The 19600-nt window shown below is 45.0% G+C and overlaps 1 protein-coding gene across 2 annotated transcripts in view; it reads right to left on the reverse strand.

The window, feature by feature from the left end:
- The window catches only part of DNMBP (dynamin binding protein), a 103430-nt gene that overhangs the window by 44839 nt on the left and 38991 nt on the right, over positions 1-19600 (reverse strand). Inside the window, exon 4 of one of the 2 annotated variants that reach the window (XM_082722266.1) lies at positions 10828-12834. In XM_082722266.1, the coding sequence (XP_082578392.1) occupies positions 10828-12834 (2007 nt within the window). The remainder of the gene's footprint in view (positions 1-10827; positions 12835-19600) is intronic. The other variant, XM_082722268.1, reaches the window with a different exon arrangement.

Genomic DNA, 19600 nt, shown 5'->3' on the forward strand with positions numbered 1-19600 from the left:
AAATACCTACTGTGCCAGTAAGCACCTCTGGTCAGGTGACAGACGCACTGCCCCAGTGATAGTCTCTGCTTCCTGTGGTTCTTGCCATCTTCCAGAGCAAGTCTCTCTCTCATCTCATCCATGTGACTTTATTATAGTTGTTTATATCCATCTCTTACACTGAATGCTCTGTGCAGGCGGGAACCATGTCTAATTTATAGGCACGCGCTAGAGGAGAGGGCAAGCTAGCTTAGGGGTTAAGAACGCACCTCTGTGAGCCCTGGGTGCAAGTCTAGCCCTTGCCACTCACCAGCTGGATAATCTTGGGGAAGTTACTAAGCTCTCTGAGCCCGTGTTGTCATGCTTTCATCTTAAGCACAGAAGACATGACATTTCTGTGGAACATGATTAATTCTAAAAAGTATCATTATTGAGGAGTTCCTACTACCCAGAATTTGAGACATTTTTGTTCTGCCTCCCGCATATCTCACGCAGGAACAGTTTACGAGTGTATCCCAAAACCAAGAAGTACGGAAAGCGGTGGAAGATCCTGGAACTTGCTCTGGCTTTGGGGATGTGGCATTGAGCCAAAACTCCCTTAGAATTCCTCTTCAGGAGGAAGATTTCAGACACTCTGAAATCATCACGGTATCTGGCAATCCCCCGGGACTTCGGGTACTCATCTTCAATGATCATTTCTTTAAATGCCACCTTCCTTCTTTCCTTCCTTCCCTCCCTCCCTCCCTCTCTTTCTTTCTTTCTTTCTTTCTTTCTTTTTTTAAAGTAAACTCTACCCCCAACGTGGGGCTCAAGCTCATGACCCCAAGACTCTCCAGACTGAGGCAGCCAGGCGCCCCCGGCAGTATCCCCTCTCTAAGGACGGGCCTCCGCGCTCATCCTCATGCTTCACTTCGAGAGTAACTGCGCCCCCCCCCCATTCAGCACAATGACAGCGGTGGGGGCTCAGGGGTCTGGGTCCCCTCATTCGTCACACTGGTTTGCTCCAGGAGCCCCTCCTGCCGCGCCACCGTCCAGTCTATAGTCCCTGAACCGGCGCCCACTTGCACCTCAGTCCTCTCCCGAGCTCACTGCAGAGACAGTCTCCTCTCTTTCACCCCGTCTGCTTTCCGGCTTTCAGAAAATGACTCCATCTCTGGCTTTGCCAGAATACTCTTCCTCGCTGGGATTTCTGTTTCCAGTCACTGGTCAGCGGCCTGAAGCAGGGGGGAGGGAAGCGAGCGGAGCTGGCCCGCCATTCTCCTGCGCTTCTCTCCCCTCAGCACCCTGCAGGCCCTGCAGCCACAGACCACTGGAGCTGTCTCCTCTCCTGACCGCATGTGGGCTCGGAGCTCTCTGGCACACCTGCCCAGTGACACAGCTATGTGTTCTTGGGCCCTAGTCTGCTGTGGCTACCTTGTTTTCTGCCTTTTTCCTCCAGAAATCATTACCATTTCTTCATCCTTTCCCTATCATCTACCATCCTAGTGCGTTTGTACCCATACACTCTGCCTGTCTCTGCTCCGACCAGGCCAGTCTCTCCTCTGGTTCACTGGACCCCGCTCCCGCCCAGCCCCTCAAGAGATGGTGTTCCAGCAGTCCCCCCCCCCCCCCCACGCCACTTCGGCTTCTTCAATGCACACGCTTTAATGGATCAGTCCCGCTCACTTGACTACCTGCTTCTCCTTGGCTAGCCCATCTTCCTGTCTTGCCGCTTGCAAACACCAGCATGTCCTGGGGCTTCTCCTAGATCTGCAATCACCTGGCACACAGCAGGACTGCGGGGAACATGGATTTGACTGGAAATGTGGTTTCTGCCCTTATCCAATACAGCTGCCTCTTTGCCTAAGAAAGAGCTGTCAAGGAGATGGCTCTGGCTAAAGCTACTCAGAGGGTGTCTGTGGTGCTACAACCTCTGGTGGTGTGTACAGAGGGCCTTCAAATGAAGGAGAGGAAAGACCCCCCAAGACCTAAAGGTAAGTTCCCCTACAGAGGCAGGAAGGAAGCACGAATGAAAAGAGACAACTGGGAGAAGGGGAGGCAGGAGCAGGAGTCTGGGAGCACTGTAAAAGGAGAAAAAGGCTGGAATATAGGAAAATAAGAGGTGTTTGGGGGAAATCTGATGTGCTCTGAAAGGTGCGTATGCTTTTAATGTGACAGGCTGTGAGAAGCATTTAAGTTCACCTAGTGGTGAACTTAAAAGGTTAGGAGGTAGGTGAGGGTTCAAATAGAGAAACTGGAACTTTGAGCATAAATGGGTAAGCGTTTTGGAAACTCGTGCAACTTCATGATAAGCTAGCCATCAGGAGTGGATCTGTGAGGAAGGGTTAAATATTTTTTCAAAGCATATCAATACATATATGCTCTTGTAGTTTTCAACAAATGAGAGTACTAAAAAATGTTATGCTCGGCATATATTATTTTGGAAGCTGGCAAGGGCCACTCGGAATCCCTCCTCCATGAGCACTTGTACTTGAGTTTTTCAAGTGCTGCGTCCTACCACCTGCTCTCAGAGATGGAGCAGTTTTTCCTGAAGTTGAAATGCATGGACACCACAGTGGGGCGCAAGGACAGCCAGGGACAGAGCACACAGCCTGTTCGAGGAGATGGGCCTGAATTCGAACCACAGTGCGACCACTGACCAACTGTGACACTCTGGGCCAATCTCTGCTTGCCCATCTGTCAAATGTGGGCAATGTAGAGGATGAGAAAAAGTGCTCAATGACCCAGCACATTGTCTGACAAGTAGTAAGTGCTCGGTTAATTCTAATTACGATTAACGCCTTACTCTTCAAGCTCCTTCTGCTCCTGGGAAAGTTCAGTGCCTGGGCCACCTCTCTTTTTCTCTATCTACACTTCGTTTTTAAAAAAATTTTAGGGGCGCCTGGGTGGCTCAGATGGTTGGGCATCTGCCTTCAGCTCGGGTTGTAATCCCAGGTGGTATGGAGCCCCGCATTGGGTTCCCTGCTCAGTGGAGGGTCTGCTTTCTCCTCTGCCTCTCTCCCCTTCTCGTGCTCGCTCTCTCTCTCAAATGAATAAATAAAAATCTTAAAAAAAAAATTTTCTTTTTTGAGTAATCTCGGTAAATTTCTCTTTAAATAAGGTCTCTGTGCTGCCAAAATGTCTTTGTCACTAATGCACGCCTCCAGCCCTCCCCCTGAGCTCAGGGCTGTTATCAAACTGCCTAGGCAACACTTGCACTCAGATGTCTTACAGATGCAACAATGTGACCAAAACTGAGCTCCTGACTTCTGCCCTGTCCTACCTCCCCCAGCAGCCAGTGTCTCCTGCTGTCTTCACCATGAACTGAGAAATTACTGGCAACTCCAGTCTTTCCAGTTGTCCAACCTCAGGGTCATCCTTGACTCTTCTCTCACACCTCACACCCGACCCACCAGCAAGTCCTACAGGCTCAGACTCAAAATGTCCCCAGAACCACGCACTCTGCATCATCCCTGGTCTACTGTCCTGGTACAGGCTGCCCAGAGGGACTCTAACATTGTACATCAGATCTCACCACTCCCCTGCTCTAAACCTTCCCATGGCTTCTCATCTTACTCTCAATAATGAACCATAAAACCCACACCTTCGCTCTAGTCAAACTGCCCTCCTGCTGTCCCTCAAACACGAGATGCACTCTTGTCCTTGCTGTCCCATCTGCCGGTGACGATTACCTCCCCCTCAAAATGGCTTGGCTGGCTTCCTACAATCATTTGGATCTTCACTCAAATGTCACTTTTCAGTGAGGTCTTCCCTGATTTCTTAGCTTCTTCTGCCTTCTAATTCATATGCATGTTTCTGCTTGCTTACTGTTTGTCTCTCCCAGTGAGGGCAGAGATCACGGCTTAGAATACAGCAGGAACTCAATACTGCCTGCATAAATGACTGCCCCAGAGTCTTTCTGAGTCTTGCTACGTCTGGGAAAGTGAAGGGTCAGAAGTGGTGCACTCAGGCGGACCGCGGGGGGGGGTGGGGGGGTGGCGGGATGGCGGCGGCAGCTTTCCCTGGGTCCAGCAAAGCCTCAGTGAAATCTGAAACTGATACTTAAAATCCCTGGATGTAGTCCAGCTTCTCCACCCCTCTGCCAGGAGCTGGAGATGAGGAAATGCTCACAAAGCCATACTGCAAAGTTAAGAACAGTGATTCATTCACAGGTTACTTATAGCTAAGTCAACCATTTCAAGCTACATTTCCTGATGTACGTTAAAAGACCTATCATAAAAGGAAAAGTAGTTTCAGTCCTAAATTCACATAGATTATTAATGCCTTCTGACTCTGTTTGCTGTTTTATACCAAGATAAAATCCATTACAAGTAACGGAGCTAATTTTTACTGAGCCAACACACTGAACCAGATGTCACAAGTCAAGGAGACTTGCTTTTTTCCTACGTACTGACAAACCAGAAACAAAGGTTATTAATCCTTTCACATAAGCTTTTATATCTTGAAAGACCACAAGAGTTTTGGCTATTTAACTCCCTTATCTTTTACTAGTTTGAGAAGGAATTTTTTTTTAAATATTTTATTTATGTATTTGACAGAGAGAGATCACAAGTAGGCAGAGAGGCAGGCAGAGAGAGAGAGAGGAGGAAGCAGGCTCCCCACTGAGCAGAGAGGCCAATGCGGGGCTCGATCCCAGTACCCTGAGATCGTGACCTGAGCTGAAGGCAGAGGCTTAACCCACTGATCCAGCCAGGTATCCGAGAATGAATTTTTAATACCTGAGGCATTCCAAGGAATCTTCAGGATAACAAATTGCTTCCGTATGTAGAAAAACTAGACTTTCAAATTTTAAAAAATCTGTCTAGAATATTATATATCACTTCAGTATAAAGACCTTATTGTTCGAAATCAGCAATTCTCCTACTTGTTAACTGAATGGCTCTCTTTAGTGGGCCTTAGATCTCACTCAATATCTTGCTGAAAATGTTCCAGTCCTTAAAAAGCATGTTCTGATTTGATGTGCAACAGTCTTTTAAAATTATGCTGAGGGTCTCTGGTCAATATCCCTTTTCACAATACCTTAAAGGGAAGAGAAGCTTAGGAGCAAGGTTCCTGATGTGGAGGAGACTGGCTCTACACTTCACCATCCACTGCACTGATTCAGAATGTGGTGTCCTTGCCCATAAGAGAGTAACTACAGCCATGAGTCAGAAGCAACAAGACAAACAGTGACCTCAGTAAATACAGAGGCCAGTATCACTAGAGTTTAAGAGCTACAGGAACATGAATGATACTGTGACTATGGCCTTTTTATTAATCAATGGATAGTCAGTGCCTGCCTCCTAGTATGTGCTCTAGAAATATTTGCTGAGTAAAGAAATGAATGTACTTGTCCTTTTGAGGCAAGGGAACCACTCCTAGAGATAGAACAGAACTGTCACATGCTGAAATACAATTCTCTCAGGGCTACAGGATATAGTCCTAATTAGGGGCTCTAAAAGTGATGTGTACTGGTCTAGTTATACCATGGGGTATCACTCACCATCAGAGAGAATGAAATCTTACCATTTGCAACGATGTGGAGGAAGCTAGAGGGTATTATGCTAAGTGAAATAAGTCAGAGAAAAACCAGTACCATATGATTTCACTCATATGTGGCATTTAAGAAACAAAACAATGAACTACAGGGGAAGAAAAAAACAACAACAACAACAAAAAACAGGGGCACCTGGGTGGCTCAGTGGGTTAAAGCCTCTGCTTTCGGCTCAGGTCATGATCCCAGGGTCCTGGGATCGAGCCCCGCATCGGGCTCTCTGCTTGGTGGGGAGCCTGCTTCCTCTCTCTTTGCCTGCCTCTCTGCCTCCTTGTGATCTCTTTGTGTCAAATAAATAAATAAAATCTTAAAAAAAAAAAAAACAAAAACAGAGAGGGAAGCAAACCCTAAGAGACTCTTAACTACAGAACACAAAGGATTGATAGAGGGAGGTGTGGTGAGATGCGCTGAAAGGGTGGTGGGGATTAAGGAGGGCACTTGTGATGAGCACTGGGTGTTGTATGTAAGTGATAGATCACTAAATTCTACACCTGAAACCAATTTTACCATGTATGTTAACTAACTTAAATTTAAATAAGAACTAGAAATAGACCATAAAATAAAAATTAATAACTAAAAAAAAAATAGAAGTATGTACTAAGAAATCTGAAAGTTTGTGGGTTAACTCTACACGTTTCCACTGCTCTGGAAGTCAACACATTTATCGGATTTGAAGGTACTGTGTTTTAGATATAGACCTTAACTTACTAACCAGCAACTCGTTTTGACTAGAAGCTCTTTGAGGGCAGAGAGCACATCTGTGTTTATTACCCTGCCCTTAGCATAGTGCCTGGCGCACAGCAAAAACTCAACCAACATTTGCTGGGCGAATGAGAGACTGAATTGAATGCCATCGTAAAGCCTGCAAAATGGCATCTCGTTCCCCAAAACTCTATAACCAGAGACGCCTCCTGCTCTTCTACTCTGACTCAATGTGCTAATTCCAAATTTGAAACCCCAAATTCTCAGAGCCAAATAATGGCTTATCTGAAACTATCAGGGATTTGTGGGGCTCCTGGGAGGCTCAGTCGGTTAGGGGGCTGCCTCAGGTCATGATCCCAGAGTCCTGTGATCAATCAATGGCTCGAGCCCCCATCGGGCTCCCTGCTAGCGGGGAGTCTGCTTCTCCCTCTGCCTTTGCCCCTCCTTCTGCCGGTGAGTGTGCTCTCTCTCTCTTTCTCTCTCTCAGATAAATAAATCTTTAAAAAAATGATACAACTATTGGGGCTTTTTAGTTCTAATAACTGAAGTTTGGGTTATTTGGGTCAATCCTCTCACAGAAAAAAAGTTTAAAAAGTTGGAGAAAATATAAAAAAATCTTAAAGCTATCAATACACTGACAAGATGGTAGTGTGCTAGACAAAACCAAAGGAAAACTGGAATCCAGAAAGGTAAAAAACCACAGAAATGGCACTGCCCTTGGGCATCTGTCCGTCCCAGGAAAAATGGAACATTTATTTCAAGGACCCTCTCAGTAGAAGGGGTCAAAACTCAAACCCCAGGGCCTATCCAAGGGGAGAAGTCTAAAAAGAGACCTTTCACTAGAATAAGCTGGTGAGATTCCAAAGGACTCTTGAGAATGCGTCAGAATTAGAACAGCCCTCCTGCAAAATTATAGTTGGGGTTCCAAAATCCTGGTCATCCCTGGAATTGTAAGCCTTGAAATCAGTTTCAGGTAACTGAGCTGGGACTGAGCAGTGCTTCCCTGTGGGAATACCTTCTCAGTGTTTCTTGGGAAATGTGTATGTCTTCCTGAATCCAAAGAAAAATCAGTCAAGAAATGTGGAACACGCGAGAAAATACCATAATTCTCCTGTGAGAATAAAGCCTAGTAATAAAGGTAGACACGTTACTGGTTTGAAGGAATCCACTGCATCAAGTTGAAAGCAAGAGCAGAAAATGCTGACACACAGAGTAAAAGATTAAGGTTGACCAGGAGGACAGAACCAGGAGAGAATCGATCAGGATCTAATCAGTTAGCTTTGCTTGTAACTGTTGCTATGCTATGAGTGTGTTTATAAGTGTTTGTGTTCGTGGCCCTGCGTGCTGCTGACAGTGAGTCATGCCTGCAAATCAAATAAATATTAATAACCTTATTTGTACAGCACATTTTATACAAATCTTATGAAGTGACTTTCCAAGAAATATCAAGTTTTAGAAGCAAAAAAAGTCCTTAAACTGGCAATCCTGACAAATGATTTCGTGTAATGTTAAATCTTGCTCCGAGGGGTGAATAATGTTCCATTATTTGAATACTTGAAACCAAAAATATTTGCCCAGTGTTCTCCAGGGCTTAATATTTGCTATAGGTTATAGTTATTTAAAATATTTTAACAGAAGATTATAGAGAAGATGTGAATATTAATAGTGAATCATTATGTTCTACACTGATATATATCAATTACACCGCAAAAAATTTTAAGATATGAATATTGTCAAAATTTATTGCCTAAATTTTGAATTAGCAAAAACAACATTTATTTTAGTAGGGAAGCAAAAATCAGAGCAAGTACACAAAATATTTTCATTGTTTATAAAAAGGAGGTTACCTGAAATAACCTACACCCTATTGGCCCCATCTAAAGATGCTTTTAGAAACATTCTTAACTCAGTAAAAATCAATCCAAGATGGAAACTCTCTCCCATGCCTAGAACACTAACAAAATAAAGATCAATACTCTCAGGGCGACTAAAGCTTTGTGTATTTAAAACCTTGTTTTCAGGGTGCCTGGGTAGCTCAGTAGGTTAAGCCTCTGCCTTTGGCTCAGGTCATGATCTCAGGGTCCTGGGATCAAGTCCTGCACTGGGCTCTCTGCTCAGCAGGGAGCCTTCTTCCCCCGTCCCCCCGCCTACGTGTGATCTCTGTCAAATAAATGAATAAAATCTTTAAAACAAACCAAAAAAACCTTGTTTTCAGAATAACTTTTTAATACTAATTGTGGGATTATTTTACAGTTTTGAAATTATTTTTTGTCTTTTATTTTATATGAATATGCCCTTTTAATGTTTTCAAATGTTTACTGTCATATTTATTTCCTGATTTTGATAAATAATCTATAGTTATATAAGACATTAAGGTAAGGGGAAGCTGAGTGAAGGGTATAGGAGATCTTTAATTTTTGGCACCTTTTCTATAGATCTTAAATTATTTTACATTAAAAAGCAAAAAATGTTTTAAAGATTTATTTGAGAGAAAGAGAGAGAGCATGAGCAGGAGGGCAGAGGGAGAGGGACAGAGTATCTCAAGCTGACTCCAGACTGAGCAAGGAACCTCACATAGGGCTTGAATTCACGACCCTAAGATGAATAGTCACTTACCCTACCAACTGAGCCAGTCAGACACCCCTAAAAAGTATCGTTATTGAGAAATTCCCACTACCTGGAATTTGAGACACTTTTGTTCTGCCTCCTGTATATCTCACACAGGAACAGTTTATGAGTATATCCCAAAACCTAGAAGTACGGAAGGCAGTGGAAGATCCTGGAACTTGCTCTGACTTTGGGGATGTGGTATTGAGCCAAAACTCCCTTAGAATTCCCCCTCAGACGCTCTTGAAATCATCATGGTATCTGGCAATCCCCCGAGACTTCAGGTACTCATCTTTAAATGCCACCTACCTACCTACCTACCTACCTACCTACCTTCCTTCCTCCCTCCCTCCCTCCCTCCCTCCCTCCCTCCCTTCCTTCCTTCCTTTCTTTCTTTCTTTCTTTCTTTCTTTCTTTCTTTCTTTTAAGTAAACTCTACCCCCAATGTGGGGCTCAAGCTTATGACCCCAAGACTCTCCAGACTGAGGCAGCCAGACGCCCCTGCAGGATCCCCTGAGGACGGGCCTTGGTGCTCAGCCTCATGCTTCACGTTGAGGGTAACTGCGGCCACCGCCCCCATTCAGCACAGTGACGGGGGTGGGGGCTCAGGGGTCTGGCTCCCCTCATTCATCACACTGGTTTGCTCCAGGAGCCCCTCCTGCCACGCCACCACCCAGTCTGCAGTCCCTGCACCCGCACCCACTTGCACAGCTGTCCTCCCCCAAGCTCACTGCAGAGACAGTCTCCTCTCTTTCACCCCGTCTGCTTTCCGGCTTTCAGAAAATGACTCCATCTCTGGCTTTGCCAGAATACTCTTCCTCGCTGGGATTTCTGTTTCCAGTCACTGGTCAGCGGCCTGAAGCAGGGGGGAGGGAAGCGAGCGGAGCTGGCCCGCCATTCTCCTGCGCTTCTCTCCCCTCAGCACCCTGCAGGCCCTGCAGCCACAGACCACTGGGGCTGTCTCCTCTCCTGACCGCATGTGGGCTCGGAGCTCTCTGGCACACCTGCCCAGTGACGTGTCTGTGTGTCCTTGGGTCCTAGTCTGTTGTGGTCACCTTGCTTTCTGTCTTTTCCCTCTAGAAATTATATCTTATGGGAGTTGGTGAAGACGAATGAAGTCTCCTGAAGCTGCTCACCCCTAAATTGAGGGACAGAATTCAAATTTCTGAATGTGCAAGGTGGGAAGCAGTAAACCGCAGTAGTTAAACACAGGAGCTCCCAGCTCCGTCAGTAAGCTACTCCGTCTCTACAGATCTTACCTGCCTCACCCATCAAGCAGCCATGTGAATTATCCCAGTACGTTTAGGGTGGGTGGGAAGATTATTTGTGCAAGCAAATGGTAACACATCCTCACTATGAACAAGTTAATAGTTATTAGCTCTTATGTTTACTATTGAAACCGAGACCTTGGGGCGCCTCGGTGGCTCAGTCATTAAGCATCTGCCCTCGGCTCAGGTCATGATCTCAGAGTCCTGGGATCGAGTCCAGCATCTGGCTCCCTGCTCAATGGGGAATCTGCTTCTCCCTCTGCCTCTCCCTCTGGCTTGTGCTCTCTCGCTCACTCTCTTTCTCTCCCTCCCTCAAATATACACAATCTTTAACGAAACCTAGTTCTTCAAACACAAAGATAAGAGGCATAGTTTTTTTCATGAATCTTAGCCTGCAAGTCTTTAGTCCTTACCAGACGCTGGTTAGAGAAGGCCACCACAGTCAGGGACTTCCCATCTGCAGGACCACTATGGAGGCCTTAGCACAACAGGTGATATAAATGTCCATGAGGTTTGAGCTGCCTAACTGAGCAGCAAGTTAAGACAGGAGGCTCCAGTGGTTAGAGGATTTACTGGGACAGAGCAGTCCAATTGTGGCGACAGAGTAAGAAATGAGGTAATGCAAAAGCAAATCATTCTTTGTCAAAGATAGTAACATCTCTCTTAAAAACATGGGGAGGCCATTACGTGGACTGGTAGATGTCAATAATGCGTATCTATTAATTCCCCATCACTTACCTCTGAGTTGCTGGAGTTCCATATTCAGACTTTCGATGTTGCTCTCATAGAACTCAAGATCCTCAAGGGTTTCTGCCCTGAATGGTTCATCCTGCTTCTCGTCCAGCATTAAGTTGAGCTCTTCTTGAGCCCTGCTACCCACATCTGAGTCCTGTTCCATTTCCTGAACCCTCACCAATACTAAGGGACACTGGGAAGTCTGGTCCAAAGTCTGGTCCACACTCTCAGGGCTCTCCTTCTCTGGGGTCTCACAGCTGGGTCCGGTCCAGGGCAGGAGCCTGGGGGATGTGGGAGCCCCTCTCTGCTGTGCTGAGGGAGGCAGGGGAGCTGGGCGAGAGGGCCGCATCGCCAAGGGCGGTTCAGGCTTCAGGTTCTGGTCAACAAGCACATGAGGAGAAGCGGATGCTGGAGTACAGGGGCGCGGTGGCGGGGGCCTTCGGGCTTTCCTCCTCTCAGGCAGCTCCTGCTGGGTGATTGGCTTTGAGGAACCTCGGACAACGTCCTTCTCAGAGTTAAAGTCCGTGATTGAAAAGTGACGCAAAATTCTCTCTGGTTCTATGCCGGGCCCCGACAAGCTCTTTTCAAACTCTATCAGCTGTTGTGTCAACTTGGAATCCAGGTCAGTGTCGCCTTCTCCCTGTAAGAGTGCCATCTCTTCGGCTGCAAACACCTTGTCTGGCAGACCTGGCTTCACTCCCGATCTCTCTGGTGCAGAACAAAAGCTGGAAGGGTTGTCCTTGGACGCGTGGTGCTTTCTAGCACATCTTACCAGGCCCTGGAGCGGAGAGCTCAACTGGCTGGGTCTGATTGCCGGAGGGGCTAGAAGACAGGAGCCACCGTGAGGAGGGGGCACTGGCTTCTGAAGGGTTTTTGGTGGGGAGGCCATTCCTTTGGGAGGTAGGCTGAAGTCCTCTTTAGTCCTCGCTTCAAAGGGAAGAGGGTCAGCGTGCTGCTCTGAGCTGAGGTGGCTGCCTCCTGCTGCAGAGTAACACTGGTTTTTCTGCCATCTGGGAGGAAAAGGTACCTGAGGTTGGGAGGAAACCCCATTGACTATCTCTGAAGGATCCTCTGCAGAAGAGTCTTTGGCAAGAGGCTGTTCGTGCCCCAGGCTTGGGCTTCTTGGGGGCTCCCCTGAGGTGCCCTCATCCTGACAGGAGGTTTTGTTTACTTCATACTCAGAAGTCAGATGCTCCTGGGGAGACGCAGATGTTTCCGAAATAGCACAGTGGGACTTCTCCGTGCTGTACTCGGGAGATCCGGGTCGTTTTCCCTCCACCACCAAGGAGTTCTCTGAGCAACCCAAAGAAGTGTCAGCGGTCTCAGCAGGGCTGCTTTCCTGTGGCAGACCCACGGTCTCCTCTGCTCTTGTTTTAGAAAACAGCTTTACAAATCGGTAAGGAAAGATGCCTGTTCTGCCCTTCAGCAATCCTTCTAGCCACCCATCTTCAAGTGTTCCCAGAATTCGGATTTTATCACCTACCTCAAAATCCAACTCATTCGGCTCCAGGGCTTGGAATCTGTAGAGGGCTACTCCGTAGGTCCCGGGCTGGTCCTCATCCCCTTCTGGCCCCTTCTCTTCTTCTCCTGCAGGGGTCTCTTTTTCTCCATTAATAATGCAGTCGTTGTGATTTCCAGAACTTGCCAACTCATCCACAGTCCTCAGGGGCCCCAAAAGTTCTACAAACCCTTCTGGAAAAATGCCTCTTCGACCATCTAATTCCCCTTCAAACCAGCCTGGTTCAGGAACTCCAATAATGGTAATCACATCCCCTTCTCTGAAGTCCAGCTCCTCATCCAGCTGGGCTGAAAGCCCCATCAGCGCCCGCGCTTGTCCCATCGAGTAGTCAGGAATCTGAAGCAAGGCGCTCTGTGAGTGCCACCGCCGGCTCTGTGAGGACAGGCAGAGCTCCCGAACACAGGATGATGGGAAGAAGCCCCGGGTGCCCCAGCAGCTCCGGCCCTGCAGCCAGCTGGCCATGGGGGCACCATCGAGAATCACTAGGTCACCTAAAGAAAGACAAGCAAAGATATCGACCTGAGTCATCAACCCAAAACAACATTACCATGACTAAATAGTGCAATTCATCATTTCAAACATCTATCAGATTCAGGGAAGTGTACCTCTGGAGTTTAAAGGGCATAAAAGTCTCAACAATTTAGTGAACTAGGTGACAATTTAGTGAATTTTGACAATTCAGTGACAATATAGTGCACAGTCCCGGAAAGCAGTGCTTTTCAATGTGTGGTTGTGCATGGAGTCCTGGGGAAGCCCCAAGATCCTTCCAGAGAGTCTGCAAAGTCCAACCTATATTTTCTTCATACACTTTATGTACTTCAGTTAAAATAACAAACCACATTCATTTGAACATAAATACAAATATAAAAGTCTATCTTTCTTCTATTCAAGCAAATATTTTTAAAAAGATTTTATTGGGGTGCCTGGGTGGCTCAGTGGGTTAAGCCTCTGCTTTCGGCTTGGGTCATGATCTCAGGGTCCTGGGATCGAGCCTTCCATCTGGCTCTCTGCTCAGCAGGGAGCCTGCTTCCCCCTCTCTCTCTGCCTGCCTCTCTGCCTACTTGTGATCTCTGTCAAATAAATAAATAAAAATCTTTAAAAAAAAAGATTTTATTTATTTACTTAAGGTAGAGAGAGAGCAAGGGCAGGGAGCAGAGGGAGAAGCAGGCTCCCTGCTCAGCAGGGAGCCTGATAAAGGGCTCAATCCCAGGGCCCTGGGACCATGACCTGAGCTGAAGGCAAACACTTAACCGATTGAGACACCCAGGAGCCCCTATTAAAACAAATACTAAAGAGATTTGCAAAAATGTGAATCAATGATACTCTTTTCACTAAACTTTTTTTTTGTTTAGAAATTTTTCATTAAAAATATGCTATTTATGTTAATACATAATAGGTTTTAAAAAAAATGAATTGATAAATGTTTTTAAAATTTCTGTTTTAACAGCAGATATTGTAAATATCAATAGACTCACATAAGCAAGAGCTCTCTAGGGTCTCAGTAACTTTTAACAGTATAAAGGCTCTTAGGACCAAAAAGTTAAAAAAATGCCACTAACCAATATTCTTACTGTCTGTGCCATTGGATTAGTTTATAAATGACAAAGATTATATATATGTCCATAATAATCCTTTGAAAGAGGCATCTGATCTCTCACACTAACTTTTATTCAATATCAAATAGAGGACAACAAAAGAAGTCTTCAGGAATGGTTTCTTTTCTTTTTTTTAATATTTATTGATTTATTTGAGATAGAGCAAGCATGGATGAGCGGGAGGGCAGAGGGAGAAGGAGAGTGTCTCAAGCAGACTCCACGATGAGCTAGGAGTCCAACTCAGGGCTCAATCCCACAACCCTCAGATCAGGACCTGAGCCAAAAGCAAGAGCTGGGGTGCTCAACCAACCATGTCACCCAGGCACCCCTCAGGAATGGTTCTGTTGGAGGTACAGTGTACGAGCAACAAGCTCTTCATTTACTTCCTCCAGGGGCCTTTTTGAACTATCCTTACCCTGACAATACATCATAATGAAATCTTAAAAGCGTGTTCTAGCACTCAGTACTTTTGTGGGGTTTTTTGTTGTTGTTTTTTAAGATTTACTTATTTGAGGTGTGCCTCGGTGGCTCAGTCAGTAAGCGTCTGCCTTCGGCTCAGGTAATGATCCCAGGGTCCTGGGATCGAGCCCCACATTGGGCTCCCTGCTCAGTGGGAAGCCTGCTTTTCCCTCTCCCACTCTCCCTGCTTGTGTTCTCTCATTGTCTCTCTCTGACAAATCAATAAAATCTTTTAAAAAAGGATTTATTTGAGAGAGAAAGAGAGAGAGAGAATGCATACCCACACAAACTGGGGGAAGGGGCAGAAGGAGAGGAAGAAGAAGATTCCTCACTGAGAAGGGAGCCCAACTTGGGACTGGATCCTCTTGACCTGAGCAGAAGACAGATGCTTATCCAACTGAGCCTCCTAGGGGCTCCAGGACTTTTGTTTTTGAAAACAGATTCAATGTTTCAGGTTAACTTTACAAAATGTAAACTGAACAGTTAGCGTCTGCCTTACTGTTGCAGAAGGTAAGATAAAGATAAGATAGGAAAGGATAGCACAAGTGATTCTGGGGAAAAAATCAAGCTAAAATTCGGTCTTAGTGGACTTCCCCCAACTTAAAGAGTTACTCTATAATGTACTAAATTGTTTTATAACAAACTCTTAATGACCTGATGATGAACTAACTGTTCATTTTGTGGATGATCAGTTTCAACCTGTTTAAACTTTCCAATCACTTGACACCTGGTCAACTTTACTTTCATCAGCAGAGGTGATCAAGGAATGCAACTAGCCCAAGTAAGTAAGACCAGGAGAGCAAAGCTCCTGAGTCATGTAAGTCATTTTATAGTCAAGCTTATTTTGAAACTGGATTATCTTTTAGGGTATCAACTTGCATGCTCTTGATTAACAAATTAAGTTAACAAATTAGATTAACAAATTGAGTCTGTCCTATCTTCCCACTGAGTGAATTACATATTCCTTAACAGCCAGTACCACTTTTGTATTTCATGAGTCAGATACAATGCCTTTTGCACAGCAAGCAGTCAATGTCCATTTGATAATGACAATGATTTTCCAACTTCAACTCCCAAATTAATTATATCTTCTCTCCAAAACTGGCTTCAAGCAGCTAGCTTCCCTTTTCCCTCTAATAGCCTCTTGTAAGCCTTTTATTAAAAAAAGATTTTATGCATTTAAGGGTGAACTAGTGAGAAAATGAGAGAGTGAGAGAAAGAGAATGGAGCAGCAGGTAAGGGCAGAGGGAGAAGGAGACTCCCCACGGAGCAGGGAGCCCAGCACAGGGCTCATCCCAGGGCTCCAGAGACCATGAACTTGAGCCAAAGGCAGACACTTAACCAACTGAGCCACCCAGGCGCCCCTCACTCTAATATCTTCTTGCAGAAACTACTTCCTCTCACTGCTTGCTCTTGCTACCACCAGAGTCCAACAATCATCATCTCATTCTCTTAAACCTTGCCCCAGACTTTCTCTTCCAAATGATTCGTGCCAAATAAAATGAGAAATGTACCAATTTTACCACATTCCTCCCCTGCTCAAACTTTTCCCTCAAGTCATGAAGGCTTCTTCCTACTCCCATAGGATTCTTCTCTAAAAATTATATTCTTATTGACTGAAATATATAAAAAATAAGTTTGTTCTGGACACTCTCTAAAGATGTTTAATTACTAAACTACCAAAACACTATTTTTATGTTTTTACCTCTGTGCAACCAGGCACCTACAGCCAGTCATACCCTCCCCGCCCCAAGCCAGTCAATACTATTTCACCTATGAGACCCTGTTCCACACAAGGTCACTTTCATTAGCTCCTATACAAGCCTGTCCCTCTGAAACCCTAGCATACTTCTCTAAAGGATCTCAGAAACCCACATTCCCCTTGGCCATCTGTAGCCTACAGAAGAAATTATCAATATCACTCATTTTGACACTTGAATTTTTATAACTACACGGCACCTCATGTAAGCTTTTGTACTCAGTGGTAGGCACCCAATACATTTTCACTGATTTGATAGGTTTTATATATATATATATATATTTTTGTTTTGTTTTGTTTTTTTAAACCTAGATATTCTTGAAAATTGGGGTCTTGGCCCTCTATTTCTATATTCCTTTAATTTATGACTCAATATCCATTGGTTGGAGCTCGGGGTCCTGAGAGTGTTATAAGTGATTTTTTTTCCCCCTGCCAACTCTAAGGGTCTTCCATCAGAACCGCAGAGGGAGAGGCACCTGGGTGGCTCGGTGGGTTAATTCTCTGCCTTCAGCTCAGGTCATGATCCCAGGGTCTTGGGATCGAGCCCTGCGTTGGGCTCCCTGCTCAGCAGGGAGCCTGCTTGTCCCCTCTCTCTCTGCCTGCCTCTCTGCCTACTTGTGATCTCTCTGTCAAATAAAAAATAAATAAATCTCTGTCAAATATAAATAAATAAATCTTAAAAACAAAAACAAAAACCCAGAGGGAAGTCTTCGGAGATATGACTATTGACCAGGCACAATGGGCCTTTGGGGAAGAAGAACAATAAAAGCTGGCCACAACTGCCACTCCACAGGCTTGGAAATGAGCTGGCTTTCCTAAAGCTGCAGAACGACAGACAGTATTTTTCCTTGCTTTGCCAGATCTCCCGGAAATCCTTATCATAGGGCTTGTTTCTCCTATTTTCAGCCAGGCGACTGTTTTGGTAAGTTTTATTACCTAGCAGACCAGGATAGCTCTGTTGGCTACTTCTGTATTTAAAAAAAAAAAAAAAAAAAGGTGGATTTTTTTTTGAAAATCAGAGTTTAGACCCTGAAAATCACTTTAGAGATAGTTCAGCTCAACGCCTTTATTTTGTCGCTGGTGCTAAGGTTTTTGCACGAGTCTCTGGTTTTCGTCAGAGTCATGTAGCTCTTCCCCTGGCACCCCAGGTGATTCCTGAGGAACAGAGGCTACCTAGGGGTCATTTCCAGACTTCTGAAACAATATGAGCAATGGCTGGAAGAGAGTGCCCAGATTGCGCAAACAGGAAAACAGGAAGTGTGGTGACCCTCAGGGTCAAGCTGAGGCTTTCACTCACACACAGTTAATCCCAGCACCCAGCTGCTTGCTTCTTCTAGTTGGATTTTTTATTTCTTTGAGCAGGAAATGCATTTAGGAATAAGATAGGGTCACCTGGGTGGCTCAGTGTCTGCTCAAGTGTCTGCCTTCAGCTCAGGTCCTGATCCCAGAGTCCTAGGATCAGGCCCCGAATTGGGCTCCCCGCTCAGCAGGAAGCCTGCTTCTACCTTTCCCACTCCCCCTGCTTGCATTTCCTCTCTATCAAACAAATAAATATTAAAAAAAAAGGGGGGGGGATAAGATGGTAAGAACAAATGCAAGTCTTCCTAGAATCTGATTATAAAAAGCCTAACTGCAGTTATTAGGTCCCCCCAAACTGCAATGCCCAGGAGACCATGTGCTTTAGGTAGATTGACCACACATGTTACTACGCTGCCAATGACCCATGTCAGAACCCGACCCTCATATGTCACACACATGGCATCACAATAAATTAAAAATAGAACTACCCTATGATTTTTTTTTTTTTTTTGCAGAAAATCCAGTAATATTACTATGATCCAGTAATCGCACTACTGGGGGATTTACCCCCAAATACAAAAACATTAATTCAAAGGGATGCATGCCCTCCTGTGCGGACTGCAGCATTATTTACAATAGCCAAATTACAGAAACAGCCCACGTGCCTGCCCATTGATACATGAATGGATAAAGATCTAATGCACACACACACACACCCCCCACACATATATACACACACATAATGGAATATTACTCAGATTCAGCCATAAAAAAGAATGAAATCTTGCCATTTGCAACAACAGGGATGCAGCTAGAGAATGCAATGCTAAGTGAAATAAGTCAGTCAGAGAAAGACAAATACCATATGATCTCACTCATATGTGGAATTTAAGAAATAAAACAAATGAGGGGCTCATTTGGTTGAGCGCCTGCCTTCAGCTCAGGTCGTGATCTCAGGGTCCTGGGATCGAGCCCTGCACCAGGCTCCCTGCTTCCCCCTCTCCTTCTGTCCTTCCCTCCTATCCAAGCTCACGCTCTCTCTCTCTCAAATAAATAAATGAATACATAAAATCTTTAAAAATAAGAAGGAATAAAACCAACTAGCAAAATTTTAAAAAGACAGAGAAATGGGTGCCTGGATGGCTTAGTTGGTTAAGCAACTATCTTCAGTTCAAGTCATGATTCCGGAGTCCTGGGATCAAGTCCCGCATCAGGCTCCCTGCTCCCTGCTTCTCCCTCTGACCCTCCCCCCTTCTCATTCTCTCGCAAATAAATTAAAAGAAATAAATAAATAAAATAAGGAGAGAGAAACAAGCCATGAAATGGACTCTTAACTGCAGAGAACAAAGTGATGGTTTCCAGAGGGGAGGTGGGTTGGGGATGGGTAAAATAGGAGATGGGGACTAAGAACACACTGACCAGGAGCTCTGAGTAATGTACAGAATTGCTGAATCACTACATTATATTCCTGAAACTAATATAACACTGTATGTTAGCTATGCTGGAATTAAAATTAAAAACTTAATTTAAAAACTATTGATTCATTTTTTTATTGGTCTTTTTTGAGGGTGGGAGGTGCCTAGAAACCTAAGGTTGTAGGCATCCTGTGCTATGTGAGGTCATTATTAGTGGCATTTCATCATTCCCACCAACTTTCTTCTCTCCTCTTTCTCTGTATTTTCCTTGTCACACTCTCATTCTTGTTTTTTGCCCACCCCCCATCTTTTTTTTTTCTCCCTCTGTTTATTTTTAAGATAATCAATGGCCCTGGCCACTTGCATGGATCCTTCTAGGAGAAAACCTTGTTTTTCTCTTTAAAAAAAAAAAAAAATGTTTCTATTTGAAGAGAGTTGACACACAATGTTACATTTATTTCCAGTGTCCAACATAGTGATTCAACTTTTCTACATGCTATGCTGTGCCCAGGCATACCATCTGTCACCATACGTTGTGGTTACAGTACCAGTGACTCCATTCCTCATGCCGGGCCTTTTAGCCACGTGGCTTCCTCATTCCATAGCTGGAAGCCTGCTCCTCCCACTCCCTTCATGCATGTTGTTGCTTCTGGCAACCACCACTTTGCTCTCTGAATTTACAGGGCTGATTCTGCTTTTTTGTTGTTGTTTATTCATTAGCTCTTTTAGA

The sequence above is a fragment of the Mustela nivalis genome, assembly GCF_964662115.1.
Source record: "Mustela nivalis genome assembly, chromosome: 2".
NCBI lineage: Eukaryota > Metazoa > Chordata > Mammalia > Carnivora > Mustelidae > Mustela > Mustela nivalis.